The 16,510-nt window shown below is 34.4% G+C and overlaps 1 protein-coding gene across 3 annotated transcripts in view; it reads left to right on the forward strand.

Moving 5' to 3' along the window:
- Positions 1-12,257, forward strand: part of LOC106470062 (E3 ubiquitin-protein ligase DTX1-like) — a 49,232-nt gene extending 36,975 nt beyond the window's left edge. For all 3 annotated transcript variants that reach the window (XM_013930586.2, XM_022398601.1, XM_022398602.1), the window contains 3 exons: positions 966-1,127; positions 3,749-3,838; positions 11,214-12,257. In XM_013930586.2, the coding sequence (XP_013786040.1) occupies positions 966-1,127; positions 3,749-3,838; positions 11,214-11,423 (462 nt within the window). In that variant the 3' untranslated portion in view covers positions 11,424-12,257. The remainder of the gene's footprint in view (positions 1-965; positions 1,128-3,748; positions 3,839-11,213) is intronic.
- Positions 12,258-16,510: the final 4,253 nt, after the last annotated feature.

The raw sequence follows: 16,510 nt of genomic DNA on the forward strand, positions 1-16,510 counted from the left end.
TGCTAAATGAGCAGTGGGAACTGAAGGGTACATAAAAAAGGCTAGTATTTTAGGTGAGAAGTAAGATTTCTAATGTGTTAGGGGGCAGTCCAAGATCGAGAGAAGCTTTATATGTGAGGCGAGGTAAGTATATCTATTTTCGGTGTAGGAAAATGATAACTTACCACATTGGTGCCATTTTTTTCAAAGAAATATAACTTAGACCATATGCTTATGCATTACTGACTTTTGTTATAATTTTTTGATGTAAAGTAAAAATAATCATGTGAGCATAAAAACTTTAGATAGTGGAGTTTGATTTTGTTTTGCTTTTTAACTGTAATAACATTGAATATTTATTTTTTAATTAAATTTATATATATGTATATATATGACTTATTCCAGAAAAATTTATTAAATGAATATGAATGTTTTGTTTGCTTAACCTTATGTGTAAGGATGTAGGTAAAAGTAATCAAGATTTTACAGAATGCCATTCACCATTCGACTATGTATCTGGTGTCAGAGTTATCAACTATTCATTTTGTCCTACATTGTTGAGTTAACAACAGTTTGTGGTAGAGGTGAGTAAATACTAGATACACTAGATAGAGATAGTGAAAAAAGGGTAGATACACATTTCTGACTTTTTGGGGTTATGCAAATTCAGTATGCAAACTGTACAATGGACAAAAGTATTTTTTACTCTACATGTGGACATGCACTCTGACTTGTCAGACTGTCATCAATTCACATACATATCTTCAGTACAAATACATTTGATTTTTTTATATACAACTGACATATACATCATAAATTTCGAATTATGTAAATTCAGAATTATAGTTAACATTCCTTCTCCAAAACTATTGGAGCAAACCCATGCACACTTGGTTAATGTTTTCCTAAGAATTTACTTGTTAAGAAATGTATTGAGTGATATTATAGAACCCAGAGAGATAAATTGTTTGAAACTATCTTTTTAGGATGGCCATTTGCAGTGTCCTACTTGTAAAACAATTTATGGTGAAAAAACAGGTATCCAGCCTCCAGGGTCAATGGATTTTCATCTTGTACCTCACTGCCTTCCTGGTTACCCTGGTTATAGTACTATACACATTATCTACAATATTTCTCCTGGAATTCAGGTAAGCTGTTTTTAAAAGTAAAGGATTTGATTAATTTTGAATTTCATAATAATTATAAATACAGCAACCACTAGAAAGTTCTAATTATAACTGTCCTTAATATTTGAACTTTAGCAATGAAATTACATCTTTCTCAATTCTTGTTTTAGATACAAATAATACTAATACAGAGGGTTTCAGTATGTTACATTAAAATGGTTATCAATATGCAAATCAGCAGATCAAGTGATTGTAAAGTTGTGGTTGAATGGAATGTATCAGGACTTTATTTTGACATTGTTTGGTGTTGTATAGGTAGTATGATGCCACCAAAAACCAATCACTTTTGGGAAGGGTATGTGACATCCCTTTCTGATACAAAATATTCATATACTGAAATCAGGAATGTAAAATTTCCAAGGTGAGAAATATCTCTTGTGCTTAACAGCATTGAAAACAAAGGAATGTGGATCAACTTGGTTTAATGGCCAATCCGTAAAGAGACTCATAACAGTTTGTACCCCAGATGTGGTAAGAAAAGTGCAGAATCTTATAATAGGTGAGAATCCAGGAGCACAAAGGTCAGTGGCAAAAGCCAGCCATGTGCTCTAAGCAACAGTATACAGCACAAAGGTCAGTGACAAAAGCCAGCCATGTGCTCTAAGCAACAGTATACAGCACAAAGGCCAGTGACAAAAGCCAGCCATGTGCTCTAATCAACAGTATACAGCACAAAGAAAAGGAATCTCCATTTGGAAAAGTGGCACAAGTTCCTTCCATGAAATATTAATTCAGTATTTGCAGTGAAGTCACTGAATTTCTGTGCAATTGGCCTGTTGAAGTAGATGCTAGGAAACCATCATCCTCATACACTTGATAGTTTATGGAAAGTCAATGAGGAGGGGTATGACATCCTTACATTGAAGCCTTTGGCAATGGAAACTATGCTGCAGGGCTATTTTATGATACAAAGTCATCAAATATAGTATAATTGGATGTGGTGACATGCATTTTAATGAGATAGTGAGGGTCCAAAATTATGTTAATATAACATACTCAACCTCTTTATACTGCCATCTTTTACAATAATCAAAACCACTTTCTAACCACCACCACTATATTTTCAGTATGATTGAAATAATAATGGTTCTAATACAGCTCCTGGATCAAGAAACTATTATAAATATACAACATCTTGATTGTGCATGTCGTGAGGTTTTAGTGAGTTACATTCAAAATGTAATTATACTACTTTCTTATCATGGTATACAAGTAAATTTGGCATAAAAACACAGCTAATAATCCAAATTTTAATAGTATATAAGTTTTAATTACATAATTGTATATGGCAATATATTAAAAAAATCTGAATTTCCCCTCATATGAGAATTATGACATTTACTCTCTAGGCATCCTCTCTTCTCTAATTTGTTTACCGCCCCTCCAAGAAGTATGAAATTTAACATAAATTATTAATTATAATGTTGTCATGACTTAAACAAGGCATAATTTTCATAGCCTTCAATTTTATTTACTTACAAAGCCATCAAATAGAAAATCAGACATCTCTTACCATGCTCACCTATGACATTCGTTCAGAAACTGCCAATAGTTCTGTCTGACATTTAATACTATATTATTTATAATCAATAGGAAGCCAAGGTTTTAATCTATCAAATGAGGTATATATTATGTTGTTTTCAGTACAGAGAATTCTCTATTTCACTTCCAGTTCAAACTATTTCCACAGGAAGCACATTGAGGAGCATAGATGAAGTTTTAAAGGCTAATGTTGCATAGTTAGAAAGCAAGAAAAATTGTGATAGTTAAGGGATAGTGTCTGATTTTTGCATTTTATTATTCTGTGTTCTTCAGTGCATTATTTAATTAAATAAAAAATTATATAGTGCATTACTACCATTAGTATATAAAAGTAGATTTACTTGTTATCAACAGTTAACAGCACAAAAAAAGGAAGACCCAGGTAAGTACTTTACCTCTTTTTTTTTCATGTATATTCTTTATTTGTTTTCATAAAAGTAACTAAAGTGTAAAAATAAGAAACTTTTTAGGTTAAGTAAGATAAGTAATAATAATAATGAAATTGTTTCAAGAGGTAAGCTCACAAACAACTCACGAGTACCTCATCTGATATGTAATTCAATGGGGTAATGAGAGCTGCATATTTGCTAAGTGATTTATAAATTTTAAGGTGGGAATATCAGTAATCACGATTCAAAGGGCAATAAAACAATAACTTTTTAGTATAATAACTGAAAGCTTGCGAAATTCTGTGAAGATGCACAAAACATGCTAGACTTTATAGTATGGAAACTGTAAATGTCAATTTGAGGTCACCAACTCAGTCGATTCAACTGAGCCTGTAGTGAAATAATTAATTGATTATGACATAGATACTCTGTTCTTACAAGGCAATTTTGCTATAAAAGAAAGAATCCTCTGGTTAGTTTCTTCTGGTGACAGTAAGATGTTGATACAACTACAGTTTTCATTCTGTTTAGAAAGATCTGCCAGATTTTTTTAATCAATATATTATTATAGGTTCAGGTAAAGATTGTTATTGTGACTTATTTTAGCATGTTAAGAATTAAACAATATCATCTGATAATCTTTTGTTTCAGGGTCCTGAGCATCCTAACCCTAATAAACCCTACACGGCTCGTGGATTTCCACGGCACTGTTACCTGCCCGATACAGATAAAGGAAGAAAAGTTAGTGAGATGTTTCACTTTCCTCCTCTTATAGTCTCTTTGGTAAAAATATAGATAAATACCAGACATTTTGATTTTATTACCAAACTGGAGGAGTTAGTATTTGAAACTGATTATTACAGATATAGTTAATTAAATAAAATAAAAGAAGATTTCTAAATACTTAGACCATTGTTTAAGGAATGAATAATGAACTGCTGATTTCTTTTGGAAAAAAACATTTTTTTCATACCTTAAGAAGGTTCATACTTCACCAGCTAAGATCTTTTATTTACATGGCTGGCTGAATGGTGCATAATAGGTTGTTCATCTTCGAGAAATGTAAATTTTTAAATGATTCAAGCTGACATAAGTTTGATTTATGGTGTCTAAGTTTGCAAAGTATTATCTGGTATTGAATGAAAGACTTTGTTGACAGTATGTACAAAGGAAAAGTGTAGTTAAAATACTATTTTCTTACTGCAAATATGCTAGGACTATTATAATTATTACATCTCTTGGTTTGTTTTGTTTTTTTGTGTGTCTCATGTGATTGAAGAGTTGAACCACTTTCAATAATACACATACATCAAAAAAGTTCCTTTAGATGTATGATCTTGAAAACCATGAAAAGAGAGAGTATCTACTTGTTATACCAAGCAGGGCTTCTTAGTAAGATATGAAATAAAATACTTTAGTGCATCACTTGCTGAACACTTTAAATAAAGAAAGAAAAGGTTAAAGTGTTATCTGTAATGATGATCTTTTTTTTTATTGTGAATATCACGTTAAGAAATGTATCAAACACAGAATTGTAACATCTATGATTCTATTATTGTTGGATGGATAGAAGCTGTTTTTAAGTACTGTGTTACACAGCTAGATACTCTGCAGCTGATTTTATAACAAGGAACTCACTTAAAAAAAATAAAGTTTGGTGATGGCTTGAATGAGTAATAAAACAAACTTTATTATCAAATGGACCATTTCGACAAACTTTTGTCATCATCACGTACATGTAGTTTACATAGATACAGCAATATATACACAGTATAGAACAAAAAGGTCATATGACCAGAGATTGCTTAACAGCTTAGTAAAGGTATCTTGGTACTCCAGGGTGTTGGTTTATAGTAGGGCTGTTTTGTTCAATTAAGATGGCTGCCTCAGTTTTGGATTTGTTCATGTTTGGTTCTTTATTTAAAATTGCTGTATTTTTACTAGATATATTCCAACTATAAGAAGAAATCCAGAACAGAAGCCATCAGACTTTTATGAGAAGTAATTATAACAAACTGTGGTTCCATGAAGTTCCTAAAAACTATTTTATATAACCTTTTTAAACAATTCTCTAACATAACCCTTAATGCAGTCAACCAAACCTGTAAATTGAAAATTAATCTTCCAAGCAACAAAATTAAATGCATCTATAATCTGAAGAAAGACACTAACATTAAAATTGAAAACTAGCAAAGGCAGCACTACTGTAATCACAAACAACACAGAATATATCGAAAAAATTAAAGACACCCTTTCCAATAAAAAGAGATTTAAACTTATCCCAAACAACCTAACAAACAACTGAACAGAACCCTATTACACATGAAGAAAGATAATTTGATTACAGAAAGTTTTATCTACAGAAACATGGCTCATACACAAGACAACTGTATGGCATTCCTAAACCCCATGAACAGGACTGCTCCGTATAACCTATATTATTCACTTATGACTCATTTAACTACAGTTTTAACAGTTAGATAACCTGGGCTTTTACACCATATATAAACATCTGCAGATTCCTTGTTATGGATATCTTTACTTTCAGAAACACATTAAACCAACTAAAGCCTTAATTGATGTTGTGTCACTTTATACCGAAGTTCTTGTGAAGGAAGCTAGTAATATTGCACTTTACCTTTACCTCAATGACCCCCACTCCTTCATTTCACATCACCAGTACACTTCTTGTTTCCCTCTTAGAATTTACAACAACAAAAACTCTTCACATAGATGGTTTAAGCATGGGCAATCCTATTTCACCTGTTCTTACTGACATATTTATGACCCAGATTGAAATACAATCCAAGTTTCATCCTCCCCTATACTGGCACATGTATGTTTATGACAATTTTACTTGTTTTACTTCTACCAAACACATACACACTTTCTTTGAACACATAAACGCCTTTCATCCAAATATTAAATTCACCATTGTACACAAAACTAACAAGCAGTAATATTTTCCTAACCTTGAAATTATGAGATCTTGTACACAGTTCAAAAACAAAATTTATTGAGAAATCACTCACACGGGCTTCTACATGCCCTGGAATTCTGCCCATGAATCCAAACAAAAAAAATCAATACATTAAAAAACTGTATAAATGTAGCTTCAAGACTTTGCTCAAGTGACAACATAGGTGAAGAAATCGACCTTGTAAAGCATTCCTTTCTTTGCACCAACTGTTGTCAAAAAATTATCATGCAACCATCTGAACAAAAACCTTAAATCTCAACCCAAGAAGAACATTGACACTAATAAACCAAACAAAAACACAGCATTACACTGCAGTTTGCCATTCCTCCCTGAAATTAGTTAAAAGATAATCTACACTTGGACAAAACTTGCCATTAAATGTAGAATCTCTGCCGATTTCAAATTTACTCAAAAACCTGGCCCTAAACTAAAATCATTACTAAAAAAAAATTATGTAGAATCACACAATACCAATATCATTTGTAAAATTATGTGCAATAACTGTCCAGAATTCTACATCAGAGAAACTGAAAGAAAATTGGAAACCAGATTCACTGAATATAATAAAAATACCCTTCCATGTTTACTGACATTGCAACTCAAAAACTTATAACACTGTAATTTTGAACAAAAGGAAGTTATCTTAATTGAATGAAACAGTCCTATTCTAAACCAATACCCTACAGTATGAAGATACCTTTACTGAACTGTTATGCAATCTCCGGTCATGTAACCTCTTTGTTCTATATTGCTTATATATAGCTGTGTCTATGTAAACTACTTGTTCCTAATGTTGACAAAAGCTTGTCAAAACCTTGTACATTTGCTAATAAAGTTTATTTTATTGCTCATTCAAACCATCTCCAAACTTCATATACTTCTGTTTATTGTATATGTACCACCAGTTTCAATATTGTGTTGGATGGCTAGTAACTATGTGGATTTTGTTGTGTATGTACCACCAGTTTCAATACTGTATTGGATGGGTAGTAATTTTTATGTCCATTTCAATAGGATTCCAATGACGATATTCTTCTCCTCCTTCAGGGGCAGCACATTTTGATTGGTTGGTTAGTCAAGCTGGAGGAGTCTCATCTCACACCCACTTCATATCTGGTTCATTTGGGTATGTTCTTCAATTCACACCTCAGCACAGCCCAGCCTTCTCTGCATTTTTTGAGGGACATGGAGTGATTGTTTTCCATTGCTGTGTCCTCTCCTTCTCTTCCTGCATAGGTAGTTCTCTCTCTGTTGGGAACTTGTGCTTCTGTGGAACCCTTTATCCCCTTGGGCCATGCTCACATGCATCATTTGCATTGAACTCTGCACAATCAGTGGAACCTCTCTCAGGATCTCTGTTCTTCCTCATTCATCTTTCACCTTGTGGCTTGACAGAAGGTGTTCCTCTTCCTCCCTCTTGTCAGGATCTCTATCTTTTTACAGATGCTTCCTTTACATGGTAGGGCACTTGTCTTAACTCTGGAGATTTCAGGTCAATGGACCACAGAAGAATTAATTCTTCATATCAATCTTTAGGAACTCTTGGTGGTTTGTCGAGCTTTCGATCATTTTCTTACAGTCTTGTGTAGCTATTTGGTTCTGACCCTTATGAACAACTCAACTGTAGTTTCCTCTATCAATCACCAGGGAGAGCACTTGATCTCACTCTCTGTGTTTCCACATCCTCAACCTTCTCTTCTGGGCCCATTCCTTAGAAGTCTATCTAGTGGCATGTTATGTTCTGAATTTTGTTGCAGATCATTCTTTGAAGCCAAACAGGATTTTTTTCCACGAAATAGTCCCTTAAATCTCAGATTTTCAAGTGGCTGTGCTCTCATCTGGGCACCCCTCTCACAGATGCTATTGCCACTTACAACAATGCCAAGCTTTCCTTTTCCTGTTCAGCATCCATTAGCTTTGGTGGTGGACACATTCATTCAGTCAGAACTGGTTATCCCTCTGTTTGTCTTCTCCCTTGTGTTCTGGCCCTCATTTGGGACACTCATTGTCAGGTCTTTCTTGTGGTACCCTACTGGCTGACTCAAACCTAGTATCCTCTGTTGAACCTTATACAGTCCTCTTCTTCTCTTCCTCTTCAACCTTGTTCTTCTCTCTGTCATCCAGCTGTATTGTCACTCTGAATTCATCCATGGGATTTGTCCAGACCCTTGCTAGACATTCCAAACTCTCTTCACATGTAGGTTTCCTCCTTTCCCATTCTATTTGACCATCTTCCCTCCTTATCTATCATTAGAAATTGCATTTTTTTGTTGCTGGTCACAATATCATTCTTTCTCCTCTTTTCGTCCTTCTCTTCCCCATCTCTCAGAATTCTTCACATTGGCTTTTTGATCAGGGTTTATCAGTATCAACCATTGCTGGTTGCCAAGTGGCTCTTTCTACTATTTCCAGTTTTCCTCCTCAGTTTTCACTGTGCTCTTTCTTTCACCTTCTTTGTCCTTTTCTTCTTGCTTTCCCAGTGGGGACCTGAATGTTGTTCTCTGTGCTCTGCCCTTTGAACCTTTGGCTTCCTGTTCCTTGTACCATCTCTTTCTTTTTTGCCAAAGGTCATTGATTCTTTATGCAATCTTTTCCATCACTCATATGTTCTTCTCCATCCTGATTGCACTTTCCTTCCCAATTTGTCTGTGACACATAAGGGTGACAGCATATTCACTCCTGTATATCTTCCACCTATTCCTCATCTTTATTCTCACTCAGATCCTGATCACCTACTCTGTCCTGTCTGTGTGGCCCATTCTTATTTGGCCCACACTGCTCCCTTTCATGGTTACTGATCCTGTCTATTCATTCCTTGGAATTCTTCTTCCACCCGTGATTTTCTCCAGTTACCCTTACTTGATAGCTTCATCAGCTCATCCATTTAGCATATTCTTCTTTATATGGAGATGTTCATCAATGTTTCTAGAAATCCTCACATCATATCCAACACCTTATACACTCATTGGGTACTCATTTCCACTGTCTACTGGAGGAGATTGTTTGGGTTAGCATGTGGATAAGCCCTCACATTTTTTTTTGACACTATCTCCATCAAGTTGCCATATCTTCTTTTTCAGGCTATAAACTATCTCTGGTCACCACACCTCATACAAGCTCTGACTGGGTAAGTTCTCTTTCTCTCTCTCTCTCTCTTTTTTTTTTTTTTTACTTGTATACAGCCTTCTCATGCTTTACAGGATCCTGTTCAGTGGCGAGTGGTGCCTGCCAGGGTATGCTTATACAAAATCCATATAGTAGGACCATCAAAAGCTGATATAGGCTCACTCATGAGATGGAGTATTCCATAAGACTACTCGAAGTGCTCATTTTCATATATAAGGCCTGATCCAGATCATACCCACTCGTGGACTATCATAAGTAATCTAGGCAGAAAATTATTGCCCATCCTCCATGCCTAATTTAGAAACTAGTGCTTGCCTGCTTTTAAAAATAAGGTTTTTATGGTCACCCATTGTACTATCTTATTTTAATATGTTCCTCTGGGCTCCCCAAGATGCTTTCATTCCCCTTTTTTCTTCTAGTGGAGCATGGGAGTCCTTGCTGCTTACCAGTTCCAAGCTGCTGGGGTGGTGGACCATGAAGGATGCCTACTGAGTGTGACCCATTCCACTCAGTAGAGAATGGGGCAGTTGTGTTCTGTTTGTGTAGTACAGTTCATCCCTCTAGCTGGTTTCCCTCATCCTACTACTGCCCAGGTGTTGGGTTTCTGATTGGTTTTGTACTGAATTGCCACAGGAACAGCCAACATAAGTACTCACGCAATTGCAGTTTGGATGATAAATTCCCATTCTGCTTCACTTGGCTCAAGGTGAAGATGGTGAGGACCATTCTTCTACTGCAACCCAGGCAACATATTCCTTGTGCCACCTGGTTTTGGAATGAAGTTAACCACCATGTATGGTCTGATGCACACTAGCCATATTACACATATAGCACTTCCATGAACCTGATGCAGGTTTTGAACTATGCTTGTATATTCTGTCTGTCCTAGTGACACTTATGTACAGGTGAAGAGCATACCCTGGTAAAGACGAGATGCAGTTCTTCATGGGTGTGCTCCTATACTGTTAAATGGTATAGGTGTGTTACTCCATGGGTTGCCATCAGACATTTCCTGAAGGATGCTCATGTAGATCAATTTTGTATCTTCCCATCCACCCACCACTTCAACATGGTATTCTAGCTGTATGTGAGAAAAGGTTACATATTATCTCAAATGTGAACATTTTCCATTACCGAAAATGTATTTGTGATAGAAACTAACCTCCCACTTCCGGTGCTTCTTTTCTTGTCTAATCTCGAAGTGATATTTGAACACTCAGTATAGAGGGGGTCAGCTATGCTAGGAGAATATATTGTATTCCCATTAATGGAGGGTTGTCGCATGTTTATTTGCACGTAACAATGCAGCAATATCACGTGTAGTGGTGAACGAAACAATTTCGCACATAGACAGCAGTAATGAATCGAGAATGTGAGAAGAGGTAAGTACCTATTGGAAATACATATTTAGTATTGGAAAATATTAACTTTTAATACCGTGTTGGTTGGCTAGTAACTATTTCTTTTTGGTGCTGTGTGTGCACCATCAGTTTCAATACTATGTTGTATTGTAGTAATTTTATCTGTTTATTGTTATTCGAGTATTTTGAAACTGTATAGTTGGAATAAATAACTGCAGAGTCATCTCCATCTGTACACACTTTGTGTTTGGCTTTAAGATACACTTTTGTGTACACATGTTCTAACAGTTAAAATCATATTTGAAAATACAAAGAAGATTAAAATTGTTACTATAAAAAGAAAATGCAGTCAGAATTTAAAGCAACAAACCTTCACTAAGACTCAATTAAATGTTGTCTCACCCAAATTTTGACTATATGTAAAGTGTAACCTTTTAAAATTATTTATTTGATATAACTTTTAGGTTAATGTACAAGATCATCCCATCTATGTTCTAATATACAACTGAAAAACTTTTTCTCCATCAGTGACAGACTGACATTGTGCTTAGCTAGAAATAAGTCTGTCTAGTGCAAACTTTAAAGTTTTTTCAAAATGTCTTTATCATATCTTGGTAATCTAAAATACTTACTAAACTTTTATCTACAGGTGCTGAGACTCTTAGTCAAGGCATGGGAACGCCGGCTTATCTTTACTGTCGGGGTGTCATCTACAACTGGTGAACCAAACACAGTAACTTGGAACGAAATTCACCATAAGACTGAATTTGGCTCAAATATCACAGGCCACGGTTATCCAGATCCTCAGTATTTGGACAATGTTCTAACAGAATTAACACTGCAAGGCATTTCAGAGTGATAGATAACTCATGCTCAGAAACTGTAAACTTAGAAATTTGCACTTGTTAAGGAATGGTCACTGAGTTTTGTAAAGCTTTAAGAATAATGTGATATCACTTAAGCAAGCCTTTTTTAACTTTTATGAAAGTGTATGTGCATTATAAATATGCACGCACACACATTATATGACCTTATTCTGTGTTTTCTTCAATTGTTCTCTACAATTTTAAAAATCGTTAAGATACATCATATATTTCAGTATTTACATGTATTGATCAAAATTCGGTTAACAATTTTCTCACATTCCTTAACAATATTTCAAGTTTAGAAATGCTGTGTAGTATTGACCTTCCAATATGTAATAATATGTGGTTTTGGTTTTGTTATTAGAGGTTCTACATTTAGTCTGTTAAAAAAAAGGAATTCATTGTAAAGCTTTATTGTTGAAGACATTTTTTATTCATACTTTATTTGTGTTTCAAAATAAGATAGATCAGACTTTCTCGTGTACAAAAGTTTTCTACGTTCTCCTGTTAAAGGAAATTGCCTGGACGTTTGTTTGTTCATGTTGCTTTGATAAAAGTTTTATTGGAAGCATGTTCTGAATACAACTGGAACATTATATTTTTATTCTCAGTAGAAAAAGTATGCTTAGTAGTTATTTTTATTTTAAAACAGAGTATACAATATTTTTTCTCAGTTTGAAATCTATGTACAGCTGTCAAAAGGAAATGTTGTACCTGATACTGATAGTTATGAGTAGCTTTGTATAAAAAATATATATATGTATACAGTTTATGTACCTGCATGAGTTGCAGCATATAATAAATATTTTCTATGGTTTTTTTTACAATATTGTTTAAGATTGTGGTGCTCATTTTAAAGAAGCTTTAGTATATTTTATAGCAGTTGTAATGGTGCTATATATGCTTCTTATATGTTGCCTACTGACTGTTTATTTTCTGTTTGCTATGTTACTTTTTTATAGTTTTCATGTTGTTAACTCCTGATTTTTCACATGCTTTGTTTAATGGGTTAGAACAAAGATTTTCCCTTTTGTTTTTCTTTGAAATTTAGCATTTCTTCTTTCAACAAATAAGTAGAAGAATTACAATTATATTTATCATAAGATATTAATATTAGGCCTGTCAGGGTTTTAATATTGGCTGGGATTCTTCTACAGTAGGTGTCTGTGACTTGTTGGCGATAAATTCAAACAATAAACGGACAGCACACAATCTACTTGTTTGAAAATAATATATTCAAAACAAGTCAAAAGTATGTACAAAAATTCTTTACACTATATAATATCATAGTTGTATATAAAATTCGAAAAAATCCTTTTTTTTTTTCGTCTGTTATCACAATATAATTAGTGATAAGTTCATTTACGTTACCTCGTGAGTTACCACAGTTGTATACAGAGCTTTAAATAATTCTCTTTAAAAAGGCACACACAGGCTCGTACAATTACATTAGAACCCAATTGACAAGACGAATTATTCTTCTCTACTCTGTTTTTTACAGCACATTCTGCGATAGATTAATTTGCATTACCCTGTGGGTTACCACAGTTGTATCCAGAACTTTAAATAGTTGTCACCTTTTCGGCAAAGTCCACACAGGCAAGTTCAGTTATTTTAGAACACCCTTTAACAAGACAAATTACAACATACACAACGTAAGGCTTACCGAGTTACGTAACGAAATTTGTCATAACTATCGCCTTTAAAATAATTAACTTTTATCACACTTGTTATGAAAATAACTTAATAATTGTTAAATATTAGATCACTAAATAATAACTCTTACGCTTATATATCCAGCAAGACCTATTACATTTTTAAACGCTACGTTCTTAATCTAGTCCCTTAAGGATTTTCAAGAATTAAAAGTGTATAACAATAATATTCCAAACACACTATATTTGTCATATCCACTGCCACTATGTTAACTTTTGAAAATATTGGATCGTTATAAATTAAGACAATATTTCTTTGTTCCTCGACTTCTGACAACTTGGAATATTATATTTTAAAACACTGCTTTTTTTCTGCTAAAAAGCGTGGAAAGCGGTTAATTAAAATACCTCTATTTTTTACCTTGAGTTCTAACAAGACTTAAACGTTATAAATTGGAACATTACTTTTCTTGTGCATTAACTTCTAAGAAGCTTGGAACGTAGTAGATTAAAACAATATTTCTTTGTGCCTTGACTCCTAAAAGTGTGGAATGTTGTTGGTTAAAACACTTCTTTATGCCTTGACTTCTAACACCCAAGGAACGTTGTACATTAAAACACAATTTTCTAATAAGCTTAGAACGTTATAAATTATTACTATACCTTGTCTTCTAAAAAGTGTGAAGTGTAGTAGTTCAAAACAATACTCCCACTTTACCTAACTACTAAAAAGCGTGGCATATAATAAATGAAAATCCCACTGCTTTGTTCTATCAAGGTTGGAAGAATATAAATTTAAACTACTACTATTTACTTTGAGTTCTAAGAAGCGTGGAACGTAGTAGATTAAAACTACTTTCTGTCCCTTCACTGCCCAAAAAAGCTTGTAAAGCAGTTGTTTAAAATACAACTACATTTTATCTGTATTTTAACAAGACTGAAATCTTGTAATTTGAAAGGTTACATTTTTGTGCTTTAACTTCTAAGAAGGTCGTAACGTTATAAATTAAAACCTTATGTTACGACAGCGGGGGTCACGTGACGCTGGTAGCACGTGTTGAGATCCTAGAAGATTCTAGAAGAGGCGGTATTATCGTATATAAGTGCGCTAGAGAGAGAGAGTGGGGAACCAAGGACAGCAGTTACGGTCGGCGGGAACCGAGGATAGCAGATACAGAGATCGGAACTATAGTTGCTGACGGGCGGAGATAGAGACAGATAATTGAGTCAAGCGCGGTAGAAAGTGAGTGAATTTTTGTGAACTATAGTGTGTGTTGAAGTCAAAGTAACTGTGAAAATTAAGTGTATTGCAAAGTTGTATTGAGGAAGAATAAACAAGTTTTTTTTAAAAAAGGACTTGTATCGCAGAAAAATTAACAAACAAGAGATGTAACACTTACTTCTTTGCACCTTACGTCTGATAATATTAGAAAGTTATAAATTAAAGCATTACTTCTTTATGCTTTAAATTCTAACAAGATTTGAACGAATTAGATTAAAACGCTATTTTTTCTACCTTGACTTCTAAGAAGGGTAGAATGTACTACGTCACAACTTATTTGTACCTTCACCACTAAAAGGCGTGGAATGCAGTAAGCTCAAATGCTAATACTTTTTACCTTGAACTCTATTAAGATTGTAATGTTAAAAATTGAAACACTACTTTTATTGTACCTTCACTACCAAAAAGCTTGGAACGTAGTAGATTAAAACACAACTTTTTTTTTGGTCCCTTCACTACCAAAAAGCTTGGAACGTAGTAGATTAAAACACAACTTTTTTTTTGGTCCCTTCACTACCAAAAAAGCTTGGAACGCAGTAATTTAAAATACAAGTACTGTTTATCCGTTTTTTAACAAGACTGGAATATTGTAAATTGAAACATTAAATTTTTCTGCCTTAACTTCTAAGAAGATTGTTATATTATAAATTAAAACCATATTTCTTTGTGCCTTTAGTCTAATAATATTGGAAAGTTCTAAACTGAAATATTACTTCTAACAGGCCCGGCATGGCCAGGTGGTTAGGGTACTCGAGTCGCAATCTGAGAGCCCCGGGTTCGAATCCCTGTCCCACCAAACATGCTCGCCCTTTCAGCCGTGGTGGCGTTATAATGTGTCGGTCAATCCCACTATTCGTTTGTAAAAGAGTAGCCCAAGAGTTGGCGGTGGGTGGTAATGAGTAGTTGCCTTCCCTCTAGTCTTACACTGCTAAATTAGGGATGGCTAGCGCAGATAGCCCTCGTGTAGCTTTGCGCGAAATTCAAAACAAACAATCATACTTCTAACAAACACGAAACGTACTAGATAAAAACTATTTCTTTGACTTCTGGCCAGGTGGTTAGGGAACTCGATTCGCGGGTTCGAATCCCTGTCCCACCAAACATGCTCACCCTTTCAGCCGTGGGGGAGTTATAAAGTTGGTAAAAGAGTAGCCCAAGAACTGGCGGTGGGTGGTGATGACTAGCTGCCTTCTTTCTAGTCTTGCACTGCTAAATGAAGGACAGATAGTGCAGATAGCCCTCGTGTAGCTTTGCGCGAAATTCCAAACAAGCAAAGTTTGACTTCTGTAAAGTCTGGAACTTAGTATATTAAAATACTACTATTTTTTTCTTGATTTCTAACAAAAGTTGTAAATTAAAACACTGTTTCTAAGTGCCTTAACTTCTCACAGAATTGGAACGTTATAAATTATCACACTACTTCTTTCTTCCTTGACTTCTAAAAAGATTGGTTTGTTTGTTTGTAGTTAAGCACAAGACCACACAATGAGCTATTTGTTCTCTGCTCACCACGAGTATAGAAACCCGGTTTCTAGCACTGTAAGCCCGCAGATATACTGCCATACCACTGGAGAGCAAGAAGATTGGATTTTTCTATATTAGAATACTGCTTTGTGCCTCAACTTCTAACAAATATGAAACGAAGTAGAATGAAACACTAATTCTTTGTGCCTTGATTCTAATAAGCTTGGAACGTTATAAATTAGAACTACTACATTTTTTGTACGTTGATTTCTCTGAAACATGGAACGTAGTAGACTAAAACACTATTTTGTGCTTTAACGTCCAACAAATGTGGAACGTTGTAAATGAAAACACGATTTTCTGCCTTGACTCCTAAGAAGTTTGGAATGTTGAAGATGAAAACGCTATTTGGTGCGTCATGTTCTAACAAGCGTGAAACTCTGTAGATTGACACACAACTTTCTTGTTGTTTGACTGCTAAAAAGCTTTAAACGAAGTAACTTAACAGAGTACTACTTTGTACCTTGAGTTCCAAGAAGATTGAGATGTTATAAATTAAAACATAGTTATTTGTGCCTTAACTCTTAAACATTATAAGTTAAACACTTTTTTTTTCTGCAACATAAATTCTAATATTCTCGGAACGTATTAGATTAAAACAATATGTTACGACAGCGGA

The sequence above is a fragment of the Limulus polyphemus genome, unplaced genomic scaffold (genome assembly GCF_000517525.1).
Source record: "Limulus polyphemus unplaced genomic scaffold, Limulus_polyphemus-2.1.2 Scaffold3798, whole genome shotgun sequence".
NCBI classification, from domain to species: Eukaryota; Metazoa; Arthropoda; class Merostomata; order Xiphosura; family Limulidae; genus Limulus; species Limulus polyphemus.